The 23,600-nt window shown below is 41.0% G+C and overlaps 1 protein-coding gene and 1 long non-coding RNA gene across 2 annotated transcripts in view; one reads left to right on the top strand and one right to left on the bottom strand.

The window, feature by feature from the left end:
• Window positions 1-1,571: 1,571 nt before the first annotated feature.
• On the top strand, window positions 1,572-13,960 carry LOC102308890. The gene is made up of 4 exons (XR_006054482.1): window positions 1,572-1,683; window positions 1,830-1,894; window positions 2,866-2,912; window positions 13,862-13,960. It is a non-coding gene; the product is annotated as an uncharacterized LOC102308890 (long non-coding RNA).
• Window positions 3,064-23,600, bottom strand: part of grin2ca (glutamate receptor, ionotropic, N-methyl D-aspartate 2Ca) — a 77,200-nt gene continuing 56,663 nt past the window's right edge. The window contains exons 6-13 of the mRNA XM_005924164.3: window positions 18,546-18,714; window positions 16,806-16,959; window positions 16,028-16,153; window positions 13,847-14,076; window positions 10,351-10,511; window positions 10,047-10,234; window positions 8,161-8,393; window positions 3,064-7,347 (exon numbers count right to left, since the gene is read on the bottom strand). Of these exons, the coding sequence (XP_005924226.1) occupies window positions 5,725-7,347; window positions 8,161-8,393; window positions 10,047-10,234; window positions 10,351-10,511; window positions 13,847-14,076; window positions 16,028-16,153; window positions 16,806-16,959; window positions 18,546-18,714 (2,884 nt within the window). The 3' untranslated portion in view covers window positions 3,064-5,724. The remainder of the gene's footprint in view (window positions 7,348-8,160; window positions 8,394-10,046; window positions 10,235-10,350; window positions 10,512-13,846; window positions 14,077-16,027; window positions 16,154-16,805; window positions 16,960-18,545; window positions 18,715-23,600) is intronic.

Raw genomic sequence — 23,600 nt, 5'->3', positions numbered from 1 at the left:
AAAATAAAGTTTGTCTGAAGGCTTTTAAAGTGTGTTTGCCAGCAAATCAAACTTCTTTTTTGCAGTATTTTCCTGCAGATTTGGAAAATTTTGTTTTAATGCCCCACACAGTGCGGCAGCTCTCCCCGCAGAACGACAGCGCAGGGGCCCATCCAACTTTATTTCAAATTCTAGTGAAAAGTTGGAAAGATTTGCAGTAACTGATGCACAGTATATCTCTGATATGTCCATTTGATGGATGATACATCCTGAAAAACATAGGACTCTTGGCTGTGAACACTCAGTGTAAACATTGCTTCAATTAAAGCTGAAATAAGCTGATACAGGATATATGTGATGCTGTCAGCTGGTGCGAAATAAGGTGATTTTTCAAACTAATGCTTTCCCAAAGCGAAGCATAAGCAGAAAAATGAAATTTAATACAGAGCTGATGTCCAGTTCCTCCATCAAAAGAAAATAGAGACATTCCAGAAACATATTTATTTGTGCATTTTGCTCTATGTGTCACATGTAGTAAAACTCAGATTTGCATTACTCAGTGTTTGATTTTGACTAACACTTTTTTAAACCAATAATTCACATGTGTGTGTCTGACAAATCAGAAACTACATTTAGAACAATTTCTTTTTTCAATATAAGAGGTCCGACCCCCCCTTTCCCTTTGTGTTCACTTCACTCCATTGGTAATATTCCCATGGATGAATATATTTGTGTCTAACTGGCTTTCTATGAACAGATGACTGGACTCATTATTCATTAAAATAATTTTATGCTTTTATATTATACCAGCTGTATAATATACCTCAGTAACAATCTCATTTTATTGGGTGCTCTGCTTTTATAGATCTGTTTCCAACAAGTTGTGACATAAAAGGAGAAAGAAGAAAAAATATCAAGAATATGCTTAAACCTTATAGTCAAATAAAATTGTTGCAAGGCATAATAGAAAGCATTAAAACAATTTTTTGTGTTCTCTGTATCTCTTGTATGCTTGTTACTACAAAATGAATAAAAGCAAAACAAGAAGAAAATTATAAAATACTTTATTGTTCAGACTTATAGAGCAAAGGTTAATTTAGCTACTTGATTCCACTTCCACTTATAAATGAATAATTTTTACTCAGGCAGGAGTCTAAATTGACTATGCTGTTCACAGACAACACTGTGTTCTGTAGCAAGAGTAGGGAGCAGGTGGGGGGGGGGAGCCTGGATAGGTGGAGGTATGCACTGGAGAGAAGAGGAATGAAAGTCAGTCGAAGTGAGACAGAATACGTGTGTGAATGAGAGGAAGACAGGTGGAAAGGTGAACATGCAAGGAGGGCAAGTGGTGAGGTGGATGAGTTTAAACACCTGTGGTCAACCATCCACAAACACGCCAGCACACAAGAGAGGTGAAGAAGAGCGTGCAGATGGGGTGGAGTGGGTGGAGATGAGAGTCAGGGGTGATTTGTGACAGAAGGAAAGCAGCGAGAGTGAAAGGGAAGGTTTATTAGATGGTAGTGAGACCTGTGATGGTGCATGGTTTAAACTGAAAAAAGCCAGGAGGCTGAGCTGGAGGTGTTGAGTGAGAAATAAGTGGAGCAGAGAGGCAGCTCGGGATACACAGGTGTGGTTTGGACATGCGCAGAGGAGGGAGAGTGGACATGATGGGCGTGACAGAGTATAGGATAGGGTGAGATGGAGGTAGATGACCCCTAAATGGGTTTATTCACTGCCATATATTCACGCCCGATTCTATTAACTATTAAATGATTTATTTATTTATTTTTTACTAATAATATATTAATTTTTTTTGGATTTTTAACGTAGTTTTCACTGTTTTCTGTCAGTAGGCGCAGCGCCCTCTGCTGGTGTCTCCAGACTTGGACCGCGGTTTCTCCTCCTGTTTGCTTCGGTACGTTCGTCTGTGTTAAACTCGTATAAATCCTTTAAATATGAGATTATTTCTGCTGTTAAACGGAGTGTTGTTTGTAATTTTCACGTGACAGTAGCCCTCCAGCGGTCAGTGTAACTCTGTCGGGCACAGGTGATCTCGGCTAGCGTAATTGATTAGCTCTAAGAGCCGAGCTTGCTAGCTAACAGTCAGGCTAAATGATTTCTTCCAATAAATAAATAAATAATAGGGTGGCCAACGTTTTGTGCTTGTTGACTTGTAAAAGCCTATATGACATTTGAATTTCGCCATTCATTAACCACACGGAGAAGGCATCGTTTAAATATGTTAACAATGTTTTTATAAACAAACAGTATTATTATGATTGGGCCAAGTGTCCTCTTTTTTGGAAGTCAAAATATGCTCACCCTATAAATAATAAAGAAAGAAGTTCATCCAATAGAAATTTGCTGGGGTTGTATCTGTCACTGAAATAAGGAAAGACTGGTCCATAAATACATACAGTAATAATGTATTTGCACTAGTTTAATTTCAGCTCAGTGTGAGAGTCTTTACTGCCTGTTCTTAGTTTAAAGAGCTTCTAATTTCTCCGCTTTCAAGTCACATATAAAGTCAAATAATATTAAAGAAGTTCAGAACATGTTAACATAAACAAGATGCCAGCTTCCTGTTTTTGTTTTGTTTTTTCATTTTACCTTTTTGCTTTTATTCTAATACTGCCGTTTTTACCTATTTACAGTATTTTTATTGGATTACTGTTTCTTATACATGATGCCTGCTGCTAATGCATAGTAAGTTCTGAGCTTGAGGACGGAGAAGTGTTGTGGACCAGATGTCATGTATTTATTTTCAATCCTGCATTTTTTTATTTCTTTTCTCATCATTTTTATGTGTTTTCAGGTATGCAACTGTCAGTTCCTTCTCTTTTTCATTTTCTTTATTTGCAATTCTTTTACTTCCTGTCTGTGCAGGGTGGAAGAGAAGACTGACAGCTGACACCCAGATGAACATCAGCCAGGTCAGGCCGGCTATCATGTTTACTGTAAATGTCCAGTTGTGTCTTAGTTCCATACTTCTCAGAGTTGTTATTTAATGAAAACGAATGCCTCATAGAAACAAACACACGTAACCTCCTAAGACCCAAACTCTTCCACGACTTGCATTTTTAATTTCTCTTTGATATTTGGGCTGATTGCGACCTGATGAATGTAAAAACAAAGAATTCCTAAAAAAAAATTTGCCTAATTTTTGTTTCTGAGAAAAATTAGAGCCACTTATGAGGATATTTGATTAAAATTTCGATAGAACAGTAGCAGCATAATGTCCTCGTAAGTGGATATCAGGCCCTTGTAGAGCAAAATTGAGTATTTTGGTCTAAATAACCCAAAATGTGATGTCCACATATGTGGACGCAGGTCCTAGGAGGTTAAATAAAGACACATTCTGATTTCTTTAGCAGAATCACATGGAGAATGTGTAGCATTGAACATGGGACACAGTTTGCCTGTCTTCTGTGTTATTTTGCTTCTGGATAAGCCGGTGATGGTTGCATGCTGTAATTTGGCTTTAGGCATGTAAATATCAGAAATATTCATTGCTGCTTTGAGTATGGGAACCTTCGGCACGATAAATGTTTACTGCCTCTGCTAACAGGTGAGTTTCTGCCGGGACTCTGTTTAATTGCTGTTCTGAAGTGCGCCTGCTGACGCTGCTGGCTGTTTTCGTTGCTCTCTGCAGATCTGCTCCTGGCTGATTGTTCTGGTATCTGTTGGCTGAAGCTTTGAGCGTTCATACTGCTGTGTGCGGTGTTTGTTTTAACTCTTTGTAAACTTTATTCTGCTGGCTGAGCTGCAGTCATTTCCCTTTGTTTTTTGCTTGGCACATGCAGTTGGTGCTTTGTGAACAACATGGAGTGTGAACACAGGTTATTTGAGCCATCAGTCGGGTTATTTTTTGTTGTGTCAGTTCGCAGGAAAAGCTACCAGGCCAAATTTCCTGACAGTTTGTGGAGATGTGCAGCTTATGATTAAATATTGGTGAATTAACACATTAAATATTAGCATAGACATAGATCTGTCCTAATCAACCAATGGATTATTTGGATTGACATCTCCGCAGACAAATTCCTACTCTCGTTTTTTAAAAATGTGGTAATATTTACCATCTCAGCTCAAACGCCTCATTTCCCTCTTACTTACAGTGCTTCTGATTTTTATACTGCCTTTGCTTTTCGTTTTATTTCGAGTGCGGCCTTTCTCTGCGGCTGCAGGGGCAGCTCTCTGTGTTTAGAGATTGGCAGCCAGATTCAACAGCAGCACCCTGACTGAGCTGTTTGCACACGACTGTTGTGTGAATGAGTGTTGATCTTATGGTTTGTTACCCAGACGGATGCTGTGAGCTGTGTGAAGGGATATTCTGTTGTTTGCAACTTTCTCATTTTACATCTTTTTACATCTTTTTACATGTTACTGTAGCTGAAACCAAAACGCCATGGCTTTTGAGCCTGCAGTTAATATTTAAACACATCTAAGATCAAGTCAGGACAGATATGGGAGTGAAGTTGTTAACTCTGCTTTGGGCAGTTGTCAGGGCTGTACCTCTTGTACAGCAATATTTTTTGTAGGGATTTTATCATTTGAACAATAATAACAACAATATTGACTGATATGTGAATGTGAATCAGTTGTTTTATCTACTAAAACATTGACTGAACATTAGAAAATATGAGATTCGGCTTAAGCTCTGCAACTCTTTGAACCCTCTGTTGCTCCTTTGGGAATTCAGACTTTTCAGTGACAACATAAAAATACAGATTTTGTTGTTGTAAATGGATAAACATCCCTCTCTTTTCTTTTCCCAGGTGAAATAATTTCCTTGTCTTTCTGTATTAGTTACCATATGTACTGATCTTCAGGGTCATTTAGGAAAAACCGCTTGTTTGATTTGACCAAGTCTTGTTTAAATATCTGTAGATTATAAGTGATCTGTGGAATAGCAGACCCTAGGCTACTTCACTGAAAAATGGTTCCACTATACTGTATTTATTCTTTCTGTATGATTCGATGGACTGTGTGCATAATACAACTCAAGTTTAAATGAGAGAGCCACTTTCTTTCTATGTCCTTTGAATATGAGAGGACACAGATGAAGAGGACAGAGGATGATCCCAAAAGACCCTTGATGGCCTTGTTCTTTATTAAAGGGTAGTGTGACAATGGAAATACATGATACTTTATATGGTTTTCCCTTTTTAAAATCTCAGTCAAATTACATTAATGACCAGTGGAGCAGAAAGTCTCAGAACAACGGTGCGCCCAAGGTTGTGGACTTAGAAATTTTCGGAAGACATGTCAGTGGTTTGATCACAAAATCATATCGATAATTTATCACTCAATCGAAATGGTGGGAAACTGAAGTGAATTTGTAGGAAATGAGAGCAGAAAATCACAAGTTGTAATCAGATCGAGAGGCTACAGTATATTGTCTCCCAGTATTCGTTCACATAGCAACACAGCATTTAAAAATCGTTTAAATAACAATCAACGGGTTAAATTCTTATGTATTAAATACTTTTCAACATTGCCTTTTTTAAAATTTGTATTTCAGTTTGGCTTATAAAGTCCCAGCAGTAACTTGTTTTTGAGTGTCTTCTCCTTTTACATATCACTGCCCAAGATATTATTGCACTGATAATTGAGAGTCAATGCTCTCAAATACACTGTTGGTGTAGAGTTTTATTTTTGCTTTAACCAGAGGCTGAGGGGAGAACCTCCAGGCATTCCTTGGGGCTCAGTCACAGAGCCTAATGGAGGACTGTTAAGGATGGTGGTTCAGACCTCAGACTCCAGGCTTGAAACCCTACCCCAGGGCTTTGGCACATAGGGACTGTTGACTCTTCGCGCAACCAACACCTGCCTCCGGTCTCTAGGCCCAGAGCCTGGGTCTTCCCTGTTTCCTGTGCCATCGTAGGCCCCAAACATATTGTTGTGGTAAACCATCTGCCTGTCACTCATACGAGGCAGCATTGCTGCATTGTCTGGGCAGTGGCTTGTACAGGGAAACAAGTGGCACATGTCCTTGGAACTGTTGTAGAACTGGGACGGTCCCTGAGCCAGTGGCCCCACGTACACGGGTAAGTCTGTGTACGAGTTCAGGTAGGTGGAATAGTGTCTGTGCACCACTGTGGAGGAAGAACGGCGCAGGGCGGCTGCGTTCTGCAGAATGGCTTCCCTGTAAGAGGGCAGCCGGGTGGACTCGGAGTACTTGAGCTTTTGCTTGTAGGGGTAGGAGCCCATGTGGGCTGGGTCCAAGTAGGCTGGCTCAGCAGCCAAAGGGTAGCAGGACAGGTTGTGCCCCAGACTGCCATATAGCTTGTGGGGTTTGGGGTTAGCCACTACCACCCGTGGAAACAGGTCAGGCATGTCTCCTCTGGTCGGGGGAGATGTGGATGTCGAAGGCTTTGTTTCATCTACCTGATGGATCCTGTCATTGCCCCATGTGGCTTTGAGGAATGAGGCGCGGCGGTTCAGCTTGTCCTTTCCGAGGAGTGGTATGTCGTCCATGTCGGGTTCCAGGTAGGACTTCATGCAGGAGTTGCAGCTGGTGCTGCCACTAGGGTAGTGTCCTGCGGTGCAAGGCATGGCAGCTGCATTGGAGGCGTGGTTGCTTAGGAGGTGATTTGCTCTCAGCTCGGCGAGGCAGGTTTGAGGTCCATCGTAATCACCTCTTACTCTCGGGTCTGCAGCATCAAACACATAGCTATGGGACCTCCTCCTGCGGCTCACACAGTCAGGGGGGTAGCTGAACTTCCTCCTCAGGGGTGCTCTGTGTTCCATGTAGATATCTGGCATCTGGAAGTCCCTGTAAGTGGCAAAAGGAGAGATGGGGTGACGGGCTTGGTTCTCCACATACAGCCTGCTGCTGGGATGGGGGTTTGACGGTCCAGCAGGAGAAGGATCCCTTATGGCGATGTGAGGGCTGCTGAGACTGGAGATGGGCAGAGTCCTCTCTAAGATGTGCTGACTGCTGCGGGCGGGCAGCGTGTACCGGAGTGGGGTTGGCCGAGTTACCACCCGGGGCTTATCCAGGAGGGTTTGGGATGAAGAATCCCCATAATGAATGGGAAAGGTGGGTGTAATGGCCCTCTGAGGGTACGGAGAATGGTTGTCTGTGATGCTTGAGATGTAGGGCAGGCGTCCGTGAGTCATGTCTGTGGTGGTAACTCTGGGTGGCAGGGCAGCTCGCACATTGTCGGCCCCCCGCCTGCTCCAGTTCTCTATTGTTTTGGTGGCATTATCCAAAGAGTTCTCCACTCTTGCAGAGGACACCATGTCCTTGGCTGTTTTAAGCATCTTTAGCATATTGGCTTGTGTATAGTTAGAAGTGACATCTGGACTCTGTATGCTCCCGTTGTGGTCAGCGGACTCTACCCCATTGAAGCAGCTGTAGATGCCCTGCGGAGAGGTGGAAAGTTAATATTAATATGTGTAAACTTCATTAGATACCAGAATGACCGGCAATTTCATCAACTGAGTGGGATTTTAAAAAAAGAGAGATTTTATTGACATGCTGACCTAGTAAAGTGGAAAAAAATGACAGAAAGCTGTAACTGCAGAAGGAGTCGTTATTGTTTTGATGGTTTATGTGCGTGTTGCTGTGATTGAAATGTTGTTTGGACACAGCTTCATCTCAGGAATATAAATGAGCGATTTGCTGATCGTGCACTTACCATATTAGTTTTTCCACTTTTATCCCATCAGCTATATTTTACATCCACATTGCATATCTCTTTGGAATACTTAATCTCATTTTTGACTACACTAGACACACAGATGAAGTTTTTTTTTTTTTTTTAATGGGGCAATTTAGATTCAGTTTCACCAGCAGCACGACTGCCACTTTATTCCAGTATCCCTGAAGTCCCTTCATTGCTTTAAGCTCACTGTATTTTACAGTCTTTCTTTTGCTACCCTTGAACTATTGTGGTTGTGTTACTCACCTACTGGATTTCCGATGTCTTTTAATGCTCTACTTTGAAGGAGACCTCACAAAGGATACAGCATTTTTTTTACAATTGTGAATTTTTGTGCCGTTAGTTTGCGTAAACATGAGCACTGAATCTGTTTGGGTGAATTTTCCTTGTTGGGAACTTATTATTATTATTATTATTATTATAGATTGTTTTTTAGATTTTACTGACAGCACATGAATGCACTTCTTAAAGCTACGTGGCTGATGAAAGTAACATAAACCACTTAGGTACTTACTCTGCTGATAGCTAGGAGGAAGTCCAAGCGCTCTGATTTGTGGACTGAATGTCGTAGTTTCCAGTAGAGGAGATGTTCCCAAGCAAAAACCAGCAGGCTCAGGCCCATGGCAACAAGCAGCATGTAGAAGACCCCCGCCATATTGTCAATGTCCAGCTTACTGCTCATGACTTCTTTCTTTTCATTACGGCAGATGCCAGTGAGCCAGACGGTCTGCAGCTTTTGTGTGTCACCTGTGAGCGAGGAGCACAGAATACAGGCTTAAGCTCTATTTGCATAACACTAGCAGTATTTTTAGGGAGTAATAGAACACCCTCCAATCTCCTTTGAACATCATTCACATGGGATAATGAAATTCTTTCAGATAATCAGTACCCCAGATAAAACGGAGTAAAGTTGTTTTTTTTTGCAAATTGAAAAATCCTGGGCAGACAGCGGTTGTTTGTCTAAAACAAGGGGGTCTCAAACTGCAGCCCCACAGACCAGGTGGGGGCATGGGTAACATTTACCTGGCTGCAAGAAGGAAATGCACCTCTGTGAATTTAATTCATGCAAAGTTCATATTGAACTAAGCAGAAAACAAGACCAAGGTAGCATTTCTTTTCAGTTTCAGGATCCCCTTTATTATAGTCATTTAGGTTTGTGCAGATGCAGACAACAATCTGAGGGGGCAGACTCAGTGCAAGTAAGGCATTACAAGCCTATTATCCGTCTTGCTATGTTATGCGATATCTCCACATGTTACCGACAACTGCGACTTGGACTTGTCTTGGTGCACGCATGCATGCACACACAAGTCCTTGCACGCACTTCTGCTTCCTTTGGAATAAATGTGCATGTGTGGAATGGCTGCACTGGTGCATCTCAAAATGAGAGAAAACGCAAGGATGGTTTCATTTTTAAATTAGAGCTTAACAGCCTCTACTACATACTACGTATGTATGCAGAGGTCATGGCGGACACTAGAGGAGAACCAGGTGAGATTCCCACATATGAAGAAACACTGGAGGACTCAGAACGACCTTAAATAATTAAGTAATTAATTAATTACAAAAAAGATCCAGGCAACTGATCAAATGATAACTTTCAACTTATTCTCACTAATTACAGTGTCTAAATCATGCTTTTTTTGTGCTGTATAAATGACTCTCTCCAACTGCTGCAGCGTCTCTCGTAATGTTGGATAAGGGAAGTGCTCTCTGGTGTGTGTATTTCAGCTGTAGTGCTCTGTTTGTTTTGTTCGATCAGTACAGTATGCATTACAGAGGGTGGAAAGTGCTACCTTAACAAGTGAACTTTAACCCCCAGCCCCTGTATGTCCTGCACCGATGCCATTGGTTATTTGTGATTTCTCAGGGGGACGATACGATGATCCAGTGATGGAGACCATCGCCCAGCCTTATGGCTATTATTGCAAAGAAAGCTTTCACATCGCTGGCTCTAGCAAACATGTTAGCAGCGATATCAGTAAAAATAAAGCTACAAATCAAAAGAAACATAAACCACCATCTTCCAAAAATCTTCCTGCCTAAATCGTGTGCCTTTGCTGCTGATCTGAGCAGTGATAAGTCTGACAGTGTGCTTTATTATCCAAATGTTTACCTACTGCATATTCTGCCAAAGGTTATGGGGATTTTGCCCGAGGCTTTGCAATATTTTGCCTAAGGACCTAATGAATCACATTTGATCTTATCTCATGAAAGTTTCTTTATTGCTTTTATCTTTCATTCTCTCATTCAGATACATTTTACTGTAATAATATTGTGTGGCCCTTTTATTACAACAGTATAGGTTTTGCTTTCAATCATTAGAATTTTTTCTCATTCAGCTTTGTGGGAATACTGCAAATACAAATATTAAAGCAATCTATTAAATGAAGAATTTACCATCAGCCAGGAACTGGAGCAGGGCCAGGTCGATGGGTCGTTTCCAGCGTGAATCCTTCTGGAGTGCAATGCCATAACCAGTGGTAGCAAACACTTTGCCACTGCCAATTGTCACCAGCTTACAGCCTTCATCTTTGCCAGCCATGTAATTCAACACAGCAGCGTCATAGATAAAAGCATCCAGTTTCCTAGCAGGGTAAAGAAAAGGATTTTACTCAAATGGCCATCGTGTAATTGTCTGGCTCTTCTTTCAGTCACACGTCTGCTGTGAGGAGACTTTTTACGATTCCTGGCAGACACTTACCCTGTTTTGAGGCTGTTAAGGGCATCCTCCACTCCCTTCTGGTTGTATTTGACCATGTGGGCATGCATCTCGGGATAGTTACTCCTTATGTTGCGCTCTGTGCTGCCATTTGGGACGGTACCAAAGCGGAATGGAGGATACTGCTCCTGCGGCTTTTGAAACTGGAAGTAGAATAACAATTTTTAATGACAAAAATAATGCCGTTGATCGAATAAGTGTCTCAGGAGAGACGATGGCATATAGACATAGATTATTCAATCACTCTGATGTTTTATGAGGAAGCACTTCTCCTCATGTGAAAGAGAAATAAGAACAAGAAGGCTCAAGGAAAAACTGAAATGTGATGATTACAATTTCCATTAAAAAAACCCTGATCTTTGGATCCAATATTGTCTGTTTTCAGACAAAATAATTCACAGCATGCCGAAGTTATTATTATTTTTTTTAAATTTTTCATTAAAGGAAGTCTTTCTAAATTGAATACAACTAAACAATACAACTAAGCTCCACAATGCTGGTTGGTGGCTCCTGTATTGTGGTGTTTAGCGTCTAGATGTAGCTCTTGTAGGCTGTTCTGTTGGAGCTGATTGTGTCTGATTACAAGCTGAACATCAAGTTACTTTGTATAAAATTTGTGCATCTCAGAAAGACAGAGTGCTCGTGAACAGACTGAGATTAAACACAAATCGTCAGCTGTTAAAATAAAGAAACCGAAGTAGCAGAGTACAGGTTACAGTGTTGGCATTATGAGGAACACCAGTGCAGTCTCCGCCCGTAACGTATCCCGTCTTCATATTTAGAAATGAAATATCAATATTGTGATAAAATGCACAGAGATTGATATGTAAACAAATTATATTTGTTTGTACAGTTATGCATTTCGTCACCTCGTTGCTCAAAAAACAAAGTTATTAATTTAACCAGTCCCGTTATCTGTTTTTTAATTTTCTCTAGGATTCATAATAATATAATCATTGTGATTTGTTTTTTCAAATTCTACTATGACTGTCTAATTATATTACAGTGAAAATCTGATAATGTGACAGATAATATGAGAAAACAGAGAAATGACATTTGCTGCAGTCTGCATGGCAGAAGCTAACACTTCTGGAGGAAATCACATCAGCTGCAGCACAGGCTGCTGACATCAGCCCAGGATCAGCGTTATTAATGGTCAGTCGGGGGCCTGTAGTACGAAGCAAGTACAACATACCCAGGATATCATTTCACCTCACTTACTCCAACACTGGCAATCAGGGTAAGCAGTCACACAAAGGTGGTTATCAACTCAATAAATCAACCCAGGGCTTTCAATCATGTCCTCATGACTGAGATGTCATTGGCATCATCTGACCACAAATAAAACTTCCCAAAGGAACATGAAACTATATTATCTTAAAAATAAGAGGCTACACTGACTTTACAGACTGAAACCAACACAGCTGCTACAGAAAAACCGCCTGTATGAGTGACTGAAAGTCAGTGTGCAGTAGTGTAGTATCGCCTATCTGAAGCCAAGATGAAAAGGGCTGAACTATTAATAAAAATTAAGGCACCAATTAATTATTTTATTTTATTAAATTTTAGATGTGCGGAAGATTTTTAGTTTTCATTTGTTCATCTGCAGAATGATCAACAAAATCCAACCAAGGATGTCAAACATACGGCCCAGGGGCCAGAATCTGCCCAGCAACAGAAAAGCATTTTGGCCCACTAGAGGTTTTTTCACTAATAAAGACTTCCCACATGGTCATTCTTGGTACACTGAAGTAATTAAGTAATAGAAAAACATTTAAATGACAGAAAAGTTCTCGTCTGCTATAAAAACGTTTGGATCTACAGTAAAAAAAAAAAAACAGTGCTAGGCTGTGAGCTAACCGATGTTTTTCTGTAATTTTACACATTTATTTCTTACAGTTTAAGCCCAAAGAGTCGCGCTGATAGATTTCTTTCATTTACTGAAGCAACATTTATTTACCTTGGAGAAAAACTGAGACGTTCTGTTGAAATCGCAAGTGTAGTTGAACTCCTTTACACTGACAGACAGGGGAGCTTCAGGGGAGTGGGCCGTATGTAATCCACGGGGTAAAATGTGTTGGACATGCCTGGCTTAGACAGCGTGGAAATTTGATAAGGTCCGCAGGTACAAATGGACGTCCTGCTTTAGGGTTTTATATTAAGGAGCATAAACAATAAAATTGTTGTGAAATTGTTTGCAGCCAACAGAAGAAATGTAAAGGACTAAAGCTGCAAATAAGAATCTTTAGACCCTCCTGGTGTCCACACAGAGGTCCCAGGGATCTTCCAGGGTGACGCTATTGTCTCAAGAACTGATTGGTCAGTAGGTGCTGATCTGATACCTGTTGATCTTTACAATTCAAGCCATCAGACATGAACTTCTGAACATCTGCATTGTCCAGAAGTCAAAAATGAACAAATATACGACACAGTATTCCTGATGTTTATCAGTATCAGACTGATTCAGACCCTGAATCCACCTGGATGAAGATTTTGCAGAAAGCCATCAGAATAATGAATATTTTTCACCATCAACTCTGAAGAAAAGGCATGGCATGAACTGTGGTTTTGGAGAATTATTACACCCCTACTTTAAAGGTTAGAGATGCAGTGCCAAAAGAAGTTCGGGGTAGTGACGTGTTACCGACTTCCGACTTGCAAAAAGTTGTTGTGTAAGTGAAGTGCCTTTTCTGGACAAAAGAGGTAATCATCTCCCTTAACACTGCAGTGTCTTGAAAGTAGCTGAGCTTGTCTCTATCACTCTCCTCTGATACAAGGTCACGTTCTGTGGTGTCTTCTTGTACCTCATTTACATTTACTTAACCTAAGGGGTTCGGCACAGCTGGACCAACAGCAGTTGAGCGCTCACTTCCCACCATGCTGCCATGCAGAATTCCCTTTAATAATCTATGGGCTCACTGTCAGACTGATTCTGTTTCCTTCGCTGCATGGCAGAGTTAATGTATGATGAAACTGGAATTATAAATGACTTTGCTAGACTCGTAATGAGCGGCGGACTGCTTGGTCTTTTCCTCAAATGCCTCTTTAATCCCTTCAGTTGCCTGCAAGCAAAAAGTCTGCAAATCATTTTTTGTGCTGATGGTTTAACATGGATTTCCTCGTCAATATTCCTATAAAACACATCCCCGGGCCACACAAATATGCATAAGATAATACCAGAAAAATATAATCGCCGTCTACCCAGAAAATCCACTTGTGTATTATGTTTCACAGGCTTTCCGTTGACATCACCTTCCAAAGAGTCTGGCTGTGTAATTCAATTTCCCCACTTACTGTGTGAACCCTTTAGTGTTTTGCAGGGAAAGTGGAAAGTCACAGCTATGACATTGGCATTTCTGGATGTTTACACTTCATAGCTCTGCCACATGTTGTTTGCACTCCTAAAATAGAGCACTTTCCTAAGCTGTACATTAAACACAGCAACACGCCCAGGACGGTCAATGACAGAGGTCTGTACCTTTTTGTCACTCAGTCCGGACACTGTGTCGATGTACTGCTCCTGGATCATGAAGGCTGCCAGGTTGGCTGTGTAGGAAGCCAGGAAGATGACGGCAAAGAAAGCCCAGACCAGGACCATGATCTTGCTAGTGGTGCCCTTTGGATTCTCAACAGGGACAGAGTTATTGAAGACAATTCCCCACAGCAGCCACACAGACTTCCCGATGGTAAAGGTGGGACCTCCGGGATCTAGAAAGGATGAAGTAAAGAGGGGACATTTAGTACCGGCAAAGACGATGACCCAAGTATCTGTGAAATCTAACACGTTTAAAATATTTATTTGTTAATTAATATCTTGACGTGTTTTTTGCTAACATATTAGTGATAGAGAAAACTTTAGGGATGAACAAACATAGTTATACTTATTGTTCAGACTTTCACTTCTGATGATAATTGAGTTTTTCCCCTAATGGCTCAATCACAGTAAACTAGAAATAGGAAGGCAACATCCTTGAAAATTGGTAGTTGCCTAGTAGTTTGGTGATTGCACAGGTTGGCTGGTGGGAGGCAACCAGTCTCCAAACGGTTACTGTACAATTTAGATTGACTGCAGTCACTCTGAGATGGACTGGTGAAGATGTGTGGATTATGTCAGTCAGTTTGCGCCATCTGTGATGTGACTCTTTGCAATTTGAGAACACACCGGCTGCAACTGGTATTTGATTAGATAAGTATATACAAAAGAACGTTGTCCAAGTTTGCCTATGTCAGCTTTCATTTAACTCTTTATTACCCAAATATTACTGACTGGTCTTGAGTTATTGGTGTAGTATTTCAGTCTAAATCAAACTGACTTATGCAGCAATAATATGTAACTGAATGTGCTGATGGTCACAAAGACACCAGTTGGGTAAATCTCAAGTTACATGTCAAAAAGAACATGATTGGTGTTTTATTATTTATTGTTATTGTTTTATTGTTTATATTGTTACCTTTGTGACGTCATATATGTCGTACTTTATAGAATATATAAAAATAAAGACTGCTGTAATAAAGATTAAATGGGTTTAACCCATATGTCCTTCATCCATTATAGAACATTTCATAGACCCACATGGCTCTGAGACGCTGCAGTTTAATTTCAATCTACCAGGCATCGATCCAACGTGGCCACTGTAAACAGGATTGGATATGAAACCTTTAACAAGTCAGGTCTGCCATGTGTTAAATCAGTTTTTAAAATGACATTAAAATGGTATTTTGCTGCTGAATACTGGAAAAAAGTTTGTTTGCTAGTTTAAAATGGAAAATGTATATCTTGATCAATATTTTCTGCATGGATTAAATTCCACTTTAAACTTTCCGAGAATGTTTGCGAATTCAGAAAAAATAAAAATGTAAAATGGTTTTGTGGGTGCAAACATTTTAAGAAGATTTTCATGGATACAAATAACCAAAGTCCAAAATGACCCTCACTGAGCCCTAAGTGCAGGTCAGTTTTCCATTAGAGAAAAGCTCATTACGGTACCCAACACAGTATTTGGTAAATGTTGCTACCAAAATATCATTGAATTTAAACAAAAGATGATTTTTTTTTCTATCCTCTGGCAAACATTCACCTTAAAGAAGAAATGAGTCCTTGACAACTAAGAGTCTGAGGCTTTTAGCCGGATTAAATCATTATTCATCTCATGAGTTTACAAAACCTTTTAATTATATTTAATGGCAAAACACACCAATTACTGCAATATCTTTTCATTGCTTTAGATGACGTACACAATAATCACGTAAAAGAGTGTGGAGAGAGTTCATTGATGAGAAGTAAAAAGAACCGTCAGGTGCTCAAAATAAACCTTAGACTCAAACGTTAGAACAGGCTTTTCCCTGCAAGGCACCATCTAACGAAGACCCACGAAGATCATAGCGGCCATTACAACGTATCTCTATCAATATAATGTTTTGTGCATCGGTCAAAACACTCGACTTGAGGTACACAACACGCAGCGTAAAACAAGCTGCCTCGCAACGAGTGTCGGGTCAAAGTCTTGGAGGAAATTGGAGGAAAATTGCACTGTTTTAATAGATCTTTAGCCCCAATTAGCAGGTATCTGTGTCCTTGTAATGCTTGCATGAAGTTTCTGTTTGGTTAATTGTTCGAGGGCTGAGGCGCTGATGGACTGGACCGGGTTAGGAGACTCACCTTTGGCACTGACCAGGCTGCGGTTATACCCAACTGGACTGCAGTATTCAAAGACAAAGACTGTGATGGCCACAACTGTGAGACACATGACGAACATCATCACCCACACGGCTGGACTGTAGGGTTCTGCGGGGACAGAGAGCACAGCCAATCGAGTGCACATGTTTGCAGATATATGCAAATATGAGTGTTTTATAGATGTTCAGGTACTTTACGTCTGTAGACCACGAGGTCACACTACAATAAACTGATAATTCGTAATGTGTCAATATTTGCAAAAGACATAGATGGTATACTTTATTGATATCATTTGAAGTTCTGTTACTTTACGCTTTTCTTCAGTGAAGCTGTGACTAATAATATTACTACAGTGTGTCGGTTGGTGGTGCTGCCATCTGCCACAGGTCCACTGACTGTGGATCCAAACCTCGCACGGCCCCACTTCAAAGAGACTTGAAATATCCCCAGCCGAGCGAAATCATTTTACCCAGTACAAAGGTAATTATTGCAAACATCAAGAAAATAGGTAGAAAAGTTTCAAAAGGTTTCCTGTGAAACTGCAGCAGCTCCTGAGAAACCAAAACCTTGTAATGTTTTATTTTTGCATTTTTATATAACGATAAAGTGACTTTAAATAAAAGCGGTTGTGACGCCTCACATATTGCATGTCAGCCTAAAAAAGTCGAGATATGAGTTTCTTTATTTTCGCGTGTTTTCCGGCCTTTTGCACAGTGATGCTTTGATCTTAGTTAAAATGCTTCTAGGAAACATTCCTCACCTAAAAAAGCAGAAGGAGAGACCGTCCCATTACTCCGAGCCACCATCACGCTGATCCCCGTCTCCACAAACGGCACCGAGAAGTCAATAATCTCTGAACGCTCTTCATTTATGGTCAGCGAACCGATGGCCATGTCGGCCCGTTTGTAGAACACCTGTGGCAGAAGAAGAGTCTCGATTTTATGTTTTTATTGGATTTTTTTTGGGTGGTTGGGGTTGGATGTAGGTACAAACAGATAGCAGATGTTTGTATGATGTGATCATAAATCAAAGTCTTTGTAGCTACATAATACAGGACATCCTCTGCTGATGTTTGAGATAAATCTCATTTATCAGTGAAGTCGACACACTGGGCCTCTGCCCCTGAGGGTGATATACTTCCTGCTTCTTCCAGAGCTCAGCTAGCAGCCAGATGGACGCAGCTCAAAAGCAACTGCCAGTGTTATCCTGCCTTTTTTTTCCTCCAGTGCATTGTAACACATGATTTGCCATCTAATCCGTCTCTAATCCATCATAATGTATTGGAGCATATAGTATAATACCTATTACATAAAGCCACACTTACAAATGTTAGAAGCTGGAAATGGAACAAGTGACTGAAGACTGCAGGCTCTGGATGGTCTGGCTGAAAAACGCTGATGCTATTTCTTCTGATGTTTGAACCACAGCAGTGCAGTTCAAATTCCACTGTGACTTTGCAACCCTCCTTTTTTTGTTTCTATATAACACCACTGTTTATCATGCTGATGGAGAGCCGGTAGATTTACAGTCCAGACACTCATGCAAGCCATTAGCTCTCCTGCGGAGGTCGATGCCTCATTGAGCACAATAGCCTTCCTGTTTTTGATAAAAACGGGTGTGTGTGTGTGTGTGGGGGGGGGTCCTACTAATGTTGTATCCTGCAACAACTCAGGAGAAGGGCCGGTCAGAGGAATCTGAAAGTACATCATTCATAGGGACACTTGCGCCTCCTTTTTGTGTTGACCCAGTCGACCTTGTCATACACATTTTCAATCAGAGAACAGACTTTTGTCTTCTTGAGGGTTTTTATTCTTATTTATTGTTGCCTGACACTCAGCATCAAAACGAACAATCCGACTTCTAGTTTCACTGTGCTTTCAGTTTCAGGCGTGTTTTCTGGATGACTTTTATCAAGCTCTCTTTATGCCTGCGTTGGTTCACTCCGGGTACTCTGACATCCACAGTCTGAGGACATGCATGTTGGTTATTGCTAGACGTAGATGCGAATGCAAATTTGAGTGGTTGTCTGTCTCTGTGCATGTCCTTGCGATAGACTGGTGGCCTGTCCAGGGTGTACCCCGCCTCTCACCTTGGCTTACTGTGACCCTGAATTGGTTGTGCGGAACAACCTGGTTGGATAATTTCAGTGTTTTTTATGGATATTGTTGTCACCCTGCCCGGCAGGTGGGCAGCATGGCCTTTAGGAAGGCCTTTCTACACACCATGGTTGTAATGAGTAGTTATTTGAGTTCCTGTTACCTTCCTATCAAGCAGTCAGGCCTCATCTCGTATAACTCCAGTCCTGTGGGATAGTTTACTCTCTGTAAACCCTAAAGACGGTTTTGTTTAAAAATCCCAGTAGATCAAGTTTCAGTTTCTGAAACATTCAGACCTGGATTTTTATGATGTAGATTTTGTTTCTTGTTTTTTTTATAAAAGAGGGGGGAAAAAAAGATTTTGTATCTTGAAACAAAACTAAACTAGCTGCTTTTGCTCATACCTCTCCGATCATCCCGTTCCAGATTCCTCGAACCAGCTTGCCGTGCTTGCCATTGGTGACCAGGTAGAGGTCGTAGGAGAACTTAATGGTGCGGGACAGTTTCTTCAGGATGTCTATGCAGAAACCTTTACAGCACAGCTTTGTGTATGGCTCAGTGTGGCCTACGATACTGAAAGGGAACGAGAAAGGAAAAAGAGATCGGAACGCTGGGATACTGATTTTTTTTTTTTAACATGTTTTCTTTGAGAAACTGCAGAAACAAACTATCTAAAACTGGAAGTTTTCTTCTTCTTCTTCCTGTTTTGTAGACCCAACACATAGTCAGGTCATTTTTACAAATGATTTGAGAAATGAGGAATGATTGACTGGAGTGGGATGAAGAGGTAATGAACAGCCATCGCTTCATCGTCAAAGCTGCGGTGGATGTTGGAGGGAAATTGTGAGCCACTCTACAGGCGTGCACATGATGTCTTGGTCCCAACAGATGGATGAACAGCTGGGTGGAACAAAACAATACATACAGACATAGTTAATGACACACAAACAATAGCAGACAGGAAACTCATTGGAGGATCATCTGGGCTGGATGATGGCGTTTTTGTGGGATGGGATGCTAAGGATATGGCGATACGTTGGTAAGGTTTATGGTGAGGAGGGCCGTTGCCTGTGGTTCCATCAGTCAGTCTTTCAAGTTCACCAGTAAAACAAACTGGTTGGAATGAACTGTGTATTAGTTTCTGTTTAAATGCCTTGTGAAAATCCCTGCCACTCTTAGGCTCAGTCACTTCGGTAATGAAGATAAACTTTAATGCGTTTGTCACACAGTGCTGCTCTAACAGCGTAACGACTGCCTCTTTCTGTGTTAGAACAGCATATAAAACGTAGCATTAAGGCTGGCAGGCGGCCACGTTTCTCGCCAATCGTTTCATCTTTTATTATTCAACTACCGCTGCAAAGCTTTTAATGCTGCATTAAAAATGCTATATTGTTCCTTGCAGCCATATCTTCTTCAGACTCATGCATACAACAGTTTGTCCTCTGACCCGGGCTGATTGTCTCTGCTACAGTTTTAATGAAATATACCGGTGTAGTAGCGAGCACAAACCCAGCTGTCTGGGCCACAAAACAGACACAGCATGCCTTCTTAAATATTCTGCTGATCTTCAGACAGAGCAGGCAGCAGAAGCCCAGTGGACAGTTTCAGGCTTTGCATACTAAGTAAAATGGGCTGACGTAAGGTTTGAAATCAATTCTCCCTCTGCTTATCAGCAGGATTATGAGGAACGTGGCGATGAAAATGCCCTTCAGTTTCACACTAAGAAGATGACAGCAGCGATGTGAGCCAGGGAGAAGGACGGGAACACAAAGTCCCGTCTTGTAAAACACTTTGCTGTGATTTGGAGAGAAATGTGTCAGGGAGTCTGCATTCCTCTCTCCCTCCCTGTGCTGCGAACTTGGATCAGAATGTAAATATGAAGGCTTATTTCTGAGCGATTTTATTTACATAAAGCTATTAATTTAATGACTTTTGATTTTCTCCGTAGCGGTCACTGTCTATCACTCACAGGTAGGTTTTGTCCTGTCCAAGTCCAGCCTCAGAGAAAGTTACTCAGACACAGAAACATTGTGCAGTCTGATCCTGACAGTTAAAACATAATGTGTGGCGTTTATTTAAAGTTGTACATTTTAGTGATTTGTATTCAGAAGTTTAAGCTGCGTGTGAAGATTAATTATCAAGAATCTTGACTTTAAAGCAGATTATGTTCCTGTTTAAGACACAGAGCAAATCAAACGTTCTGAATCTACACTGAAAATGGTGCAATGACACGTAAAGGATCAGGATGCAGTGCTTAATGGTGTGTCGGTGACCAGTGTTGGTCAAGTTACTTGAAAAAAGTAATTAGTTACTGATTACGTCTCCAAAAAAGTATACCTGTTTACTGATTACTTATTTCCAAAAGTAATTAGTTACTTAGTTACTTTTCAAAAACATGATACACAACCTGACAACGTAATAAAGCAATAAACCTTTCAGCCCAATGCTATTTTTATGCATAATCCATCATATAAAACTGAATGGAAAGCCTCTTTTTAAATTATTGGTTTTAATCTTTTATCTTTATGCACATTGCATCAAGCAAAAATTAAATTAAATGCAACAGTCTGTGACTGGAAGAAATTTAAACCTATTTCCTACATATTCCTGTAATAAAATAATGTTATGTGTTTACACTCTTTCAAATAGATGCAAGTAAAACACAGCAGAAAATAAATAAAATCAAAGATTCAGCAGCTCTGAGACCTGTTGCGCTTAAATCTGTTGTCACCTGTTTAGCAGGAGTGGGGTGGGTGGAAGTTTGCCCACAGCGGTCATGTCAGTGGGAGGATCCGGGGGTTTCCCTGTGAATGTCACATTCCCGTGGCAGCGCGCTCGGTGCTCAGATTTGAAGTTTAATTTTTTGCTGTAGAAAGACGTTTCTTCCAACGCAGAGTGAACACCGCACGCTAATGTTTTCGTCACTTTTAAATATATTTTAAATAAATATAAATACGTCCACGCTTTAAACGCTGCCTGGTCGTACTCTCCCCTGCACTCCATGTTATCCATGTTGATCTGCACACGTCATTGTCATGAGACACTCTCACAAACAAAATCACGACGGTTTATAACGCAGTAACGCAACGTGCTTACGGGGAAGTAACAATAATCTAATCGCTGTTTTTGCAATAGTAATTCCTTACATTACTTATTTCTTGAAGTAAGTCATCAGTTTACACCCATCTCTGTTAGTGACAAAACTGCAAACTGGTTATTACCCATCCACATGACCTGTTATCTTCAGTTTCACTGGACGCTTGGAGACCTGATCATGCCAGCACTGTTTGCATCCATCCATCCATTTTCTTCCACTTATTCAGAAGAAAATAACACATAACGTGTGTTGCTAATTTTATTATTTACCTAGACTAACTGCTGCTAAATAAGCTACATAAAATGACCCCAACTGGTGATGTCGTTTTCCACTCAACAGTTTTGTAATCCAGTCGTCTAAATTCCCAATCCGGATCTCTCCTGACGACCTGTTCCGTCCACATTTTTCTGTTTTGTGGGTGTAAATCTGCCTGCCTTTGTTGTGCCCTTTATTGATGGAAACACTCAAAAACCAAGTGCTTGCTAAACTAGTGGTGCGAAGATATTAGAAGAAAAAGATGAAGTCAAACTAAAACGAATGAATGTTGAAGGGTTTGCTGATGCCGCTGTGCTCGCTAACAGGATTTTCCTGGATCCTTTATTATTGTGCGTGTTTGATAGTGCTTCTGAAAAAGGGGCATTTGTGAAAAAGTTGCCAACAATTGAGTCACAGTTGTGTGGGTAGGATCTGTTTCTAATTGTTCTGAGTGAAACTGGCCGTATGGGAGATAATTTCAGACAAACTTGATCCATTTTGTGTTATTTGGTGTTGGAGAATGTGGCGTTCTACCATCAAATGATTATTTCCTTCAGTGAGCAATCCCGTATGGTGCATGAGGTGGGCAGTGTGAGATAATGTGGCTGCAAAGTAGTGAGCCATGGGTGCAATGCAGAGAGCACTAATGACACATCACCCCTAACCTCCCCCAGACCTTCAGTCTAATGGACTCTGCACCCACACATCAGGACGGGGAGTCAATGAGACGAAAAGGCGAGGCTGCGAGGAGGAGCAGAGCCACGACAAACAGAAACAAACAAACACTTTAGAGGGAAACGAGGCTGCCACAGTACACCCCGAGTAAACACAGCGCTCCCAACATCCCTCGTCTCACCAGCTGCCAGGGTTCAGGGCTGGGCCTTAAATCAGCTGCCAGTCGCATTAAAATGGGTCTTTGGGAATCATTGCGTGTGTGTGTGTGTCTGTGTGTGTGAGAGAGAGACAGAGGTAATTTGTTCCTTGTGGACATTCTTGGAATATTGTTTTGATGGTGCTCTATGGATGGTGACAGGCAGCAGTATGTGCCATTTTTTCCCCGTGTGCACGTTCATTTCCATCCGTATCCCCTTCTTGAGAAAATTAAACTCATCACTCTCATTGAGAACCTCTTCAAGTCTTCACCTCTTAAAGGAGCTGTAAATTTGCCCCAGGTGATTTTTTTTCTTAAATATTGGGCTAAATTAGATTAGTTTGCAGAGCTTTTGGTGATGCTGAATCTGCTTTTTTGAGGAAACAGGACAAAATATCTGAGGATTTGTGAAGTGAGATAATGGAGAGGAAAGAACAGACAGAAACATGTCCATGCTCGGTTTTTCCCCACACACAGACTTTTACATACAGTATATGTGGAGGTTTAATCGGTTTACTAATGGACTGTCCCCTCACTTATATTTTTAAAAGTTTAACCAGTTAGCCCGGCACTTCCTGTATCGTTTGCATCCTGGTGAGCACATCCTGTGACAGTGTCACTGTCTTTGACTCCACCTGGCAGCAGAACTAACAGAATCCACACCTATGGTGCACAATTATTGTATAGTTGTTGTTTAAATAAAGTGCAGATTATTGTTGTTTTCTGCATTTTTAATGTAATTTTTTACATTAAAAATGTAAATGTCTTTTTTTCTGTAGGGGGATCAGTGGGGATTGGTGGAAACTAATAGTAAAGATAGAGAGAGGAGAAACACTGCAGCAGTTTTCCAGCTGAAATTGATTTGGGGGATGATGAAACACAGCGGTTTTAGGTGTAGGTGATCTTTAAACAGCCTGATACACCCATTCATGAACCAGGCTGCCTGTCATTTGTACACATGGATTTGCTGACCATTCCGCTGGAACTGTAACACTTCCAACATGTAAGTCGGACAGCTGCAGCTGAGTCAGGAATCCTCACTAAGTGCACATCGATCCTCTTCTAACATCTTTATTTTCCCGTGTCCCGCCCAAAAAATCTGTTTTTGAAGCACTGATTGGTTAATAGACACCTTATGAACCTTTAATAAAGAGAATAAATGGTAAATGGCCTGTATTTATATAGCGCTTTACTTGTCCCTAAGGACCCCAAAGCGCTTTACATCCAGTCATCCAC

Source organism: Haplochromis burtoni, unplaced genomic scaffold, assembly GCF_018398535.1.
Source record: "Haplochromis burtoni strain Fernald_Lab_line unplaced genomic scaffold, NCSU_Asbu1 Contig_68, whole genome shotgun sequence".
Taxonomy (NCBI): domain Eukaryota; kingdom Metazoa; phylum Chordata; class Actinopteri; order Cichliformes; family Cichlidae; genus Haplochromis; species Haplochromis burtoni.
Note: the sequence above shows the minus strand (reverse complement) of the source record. Positions and strands in the feature narration are given on the sequence as shown.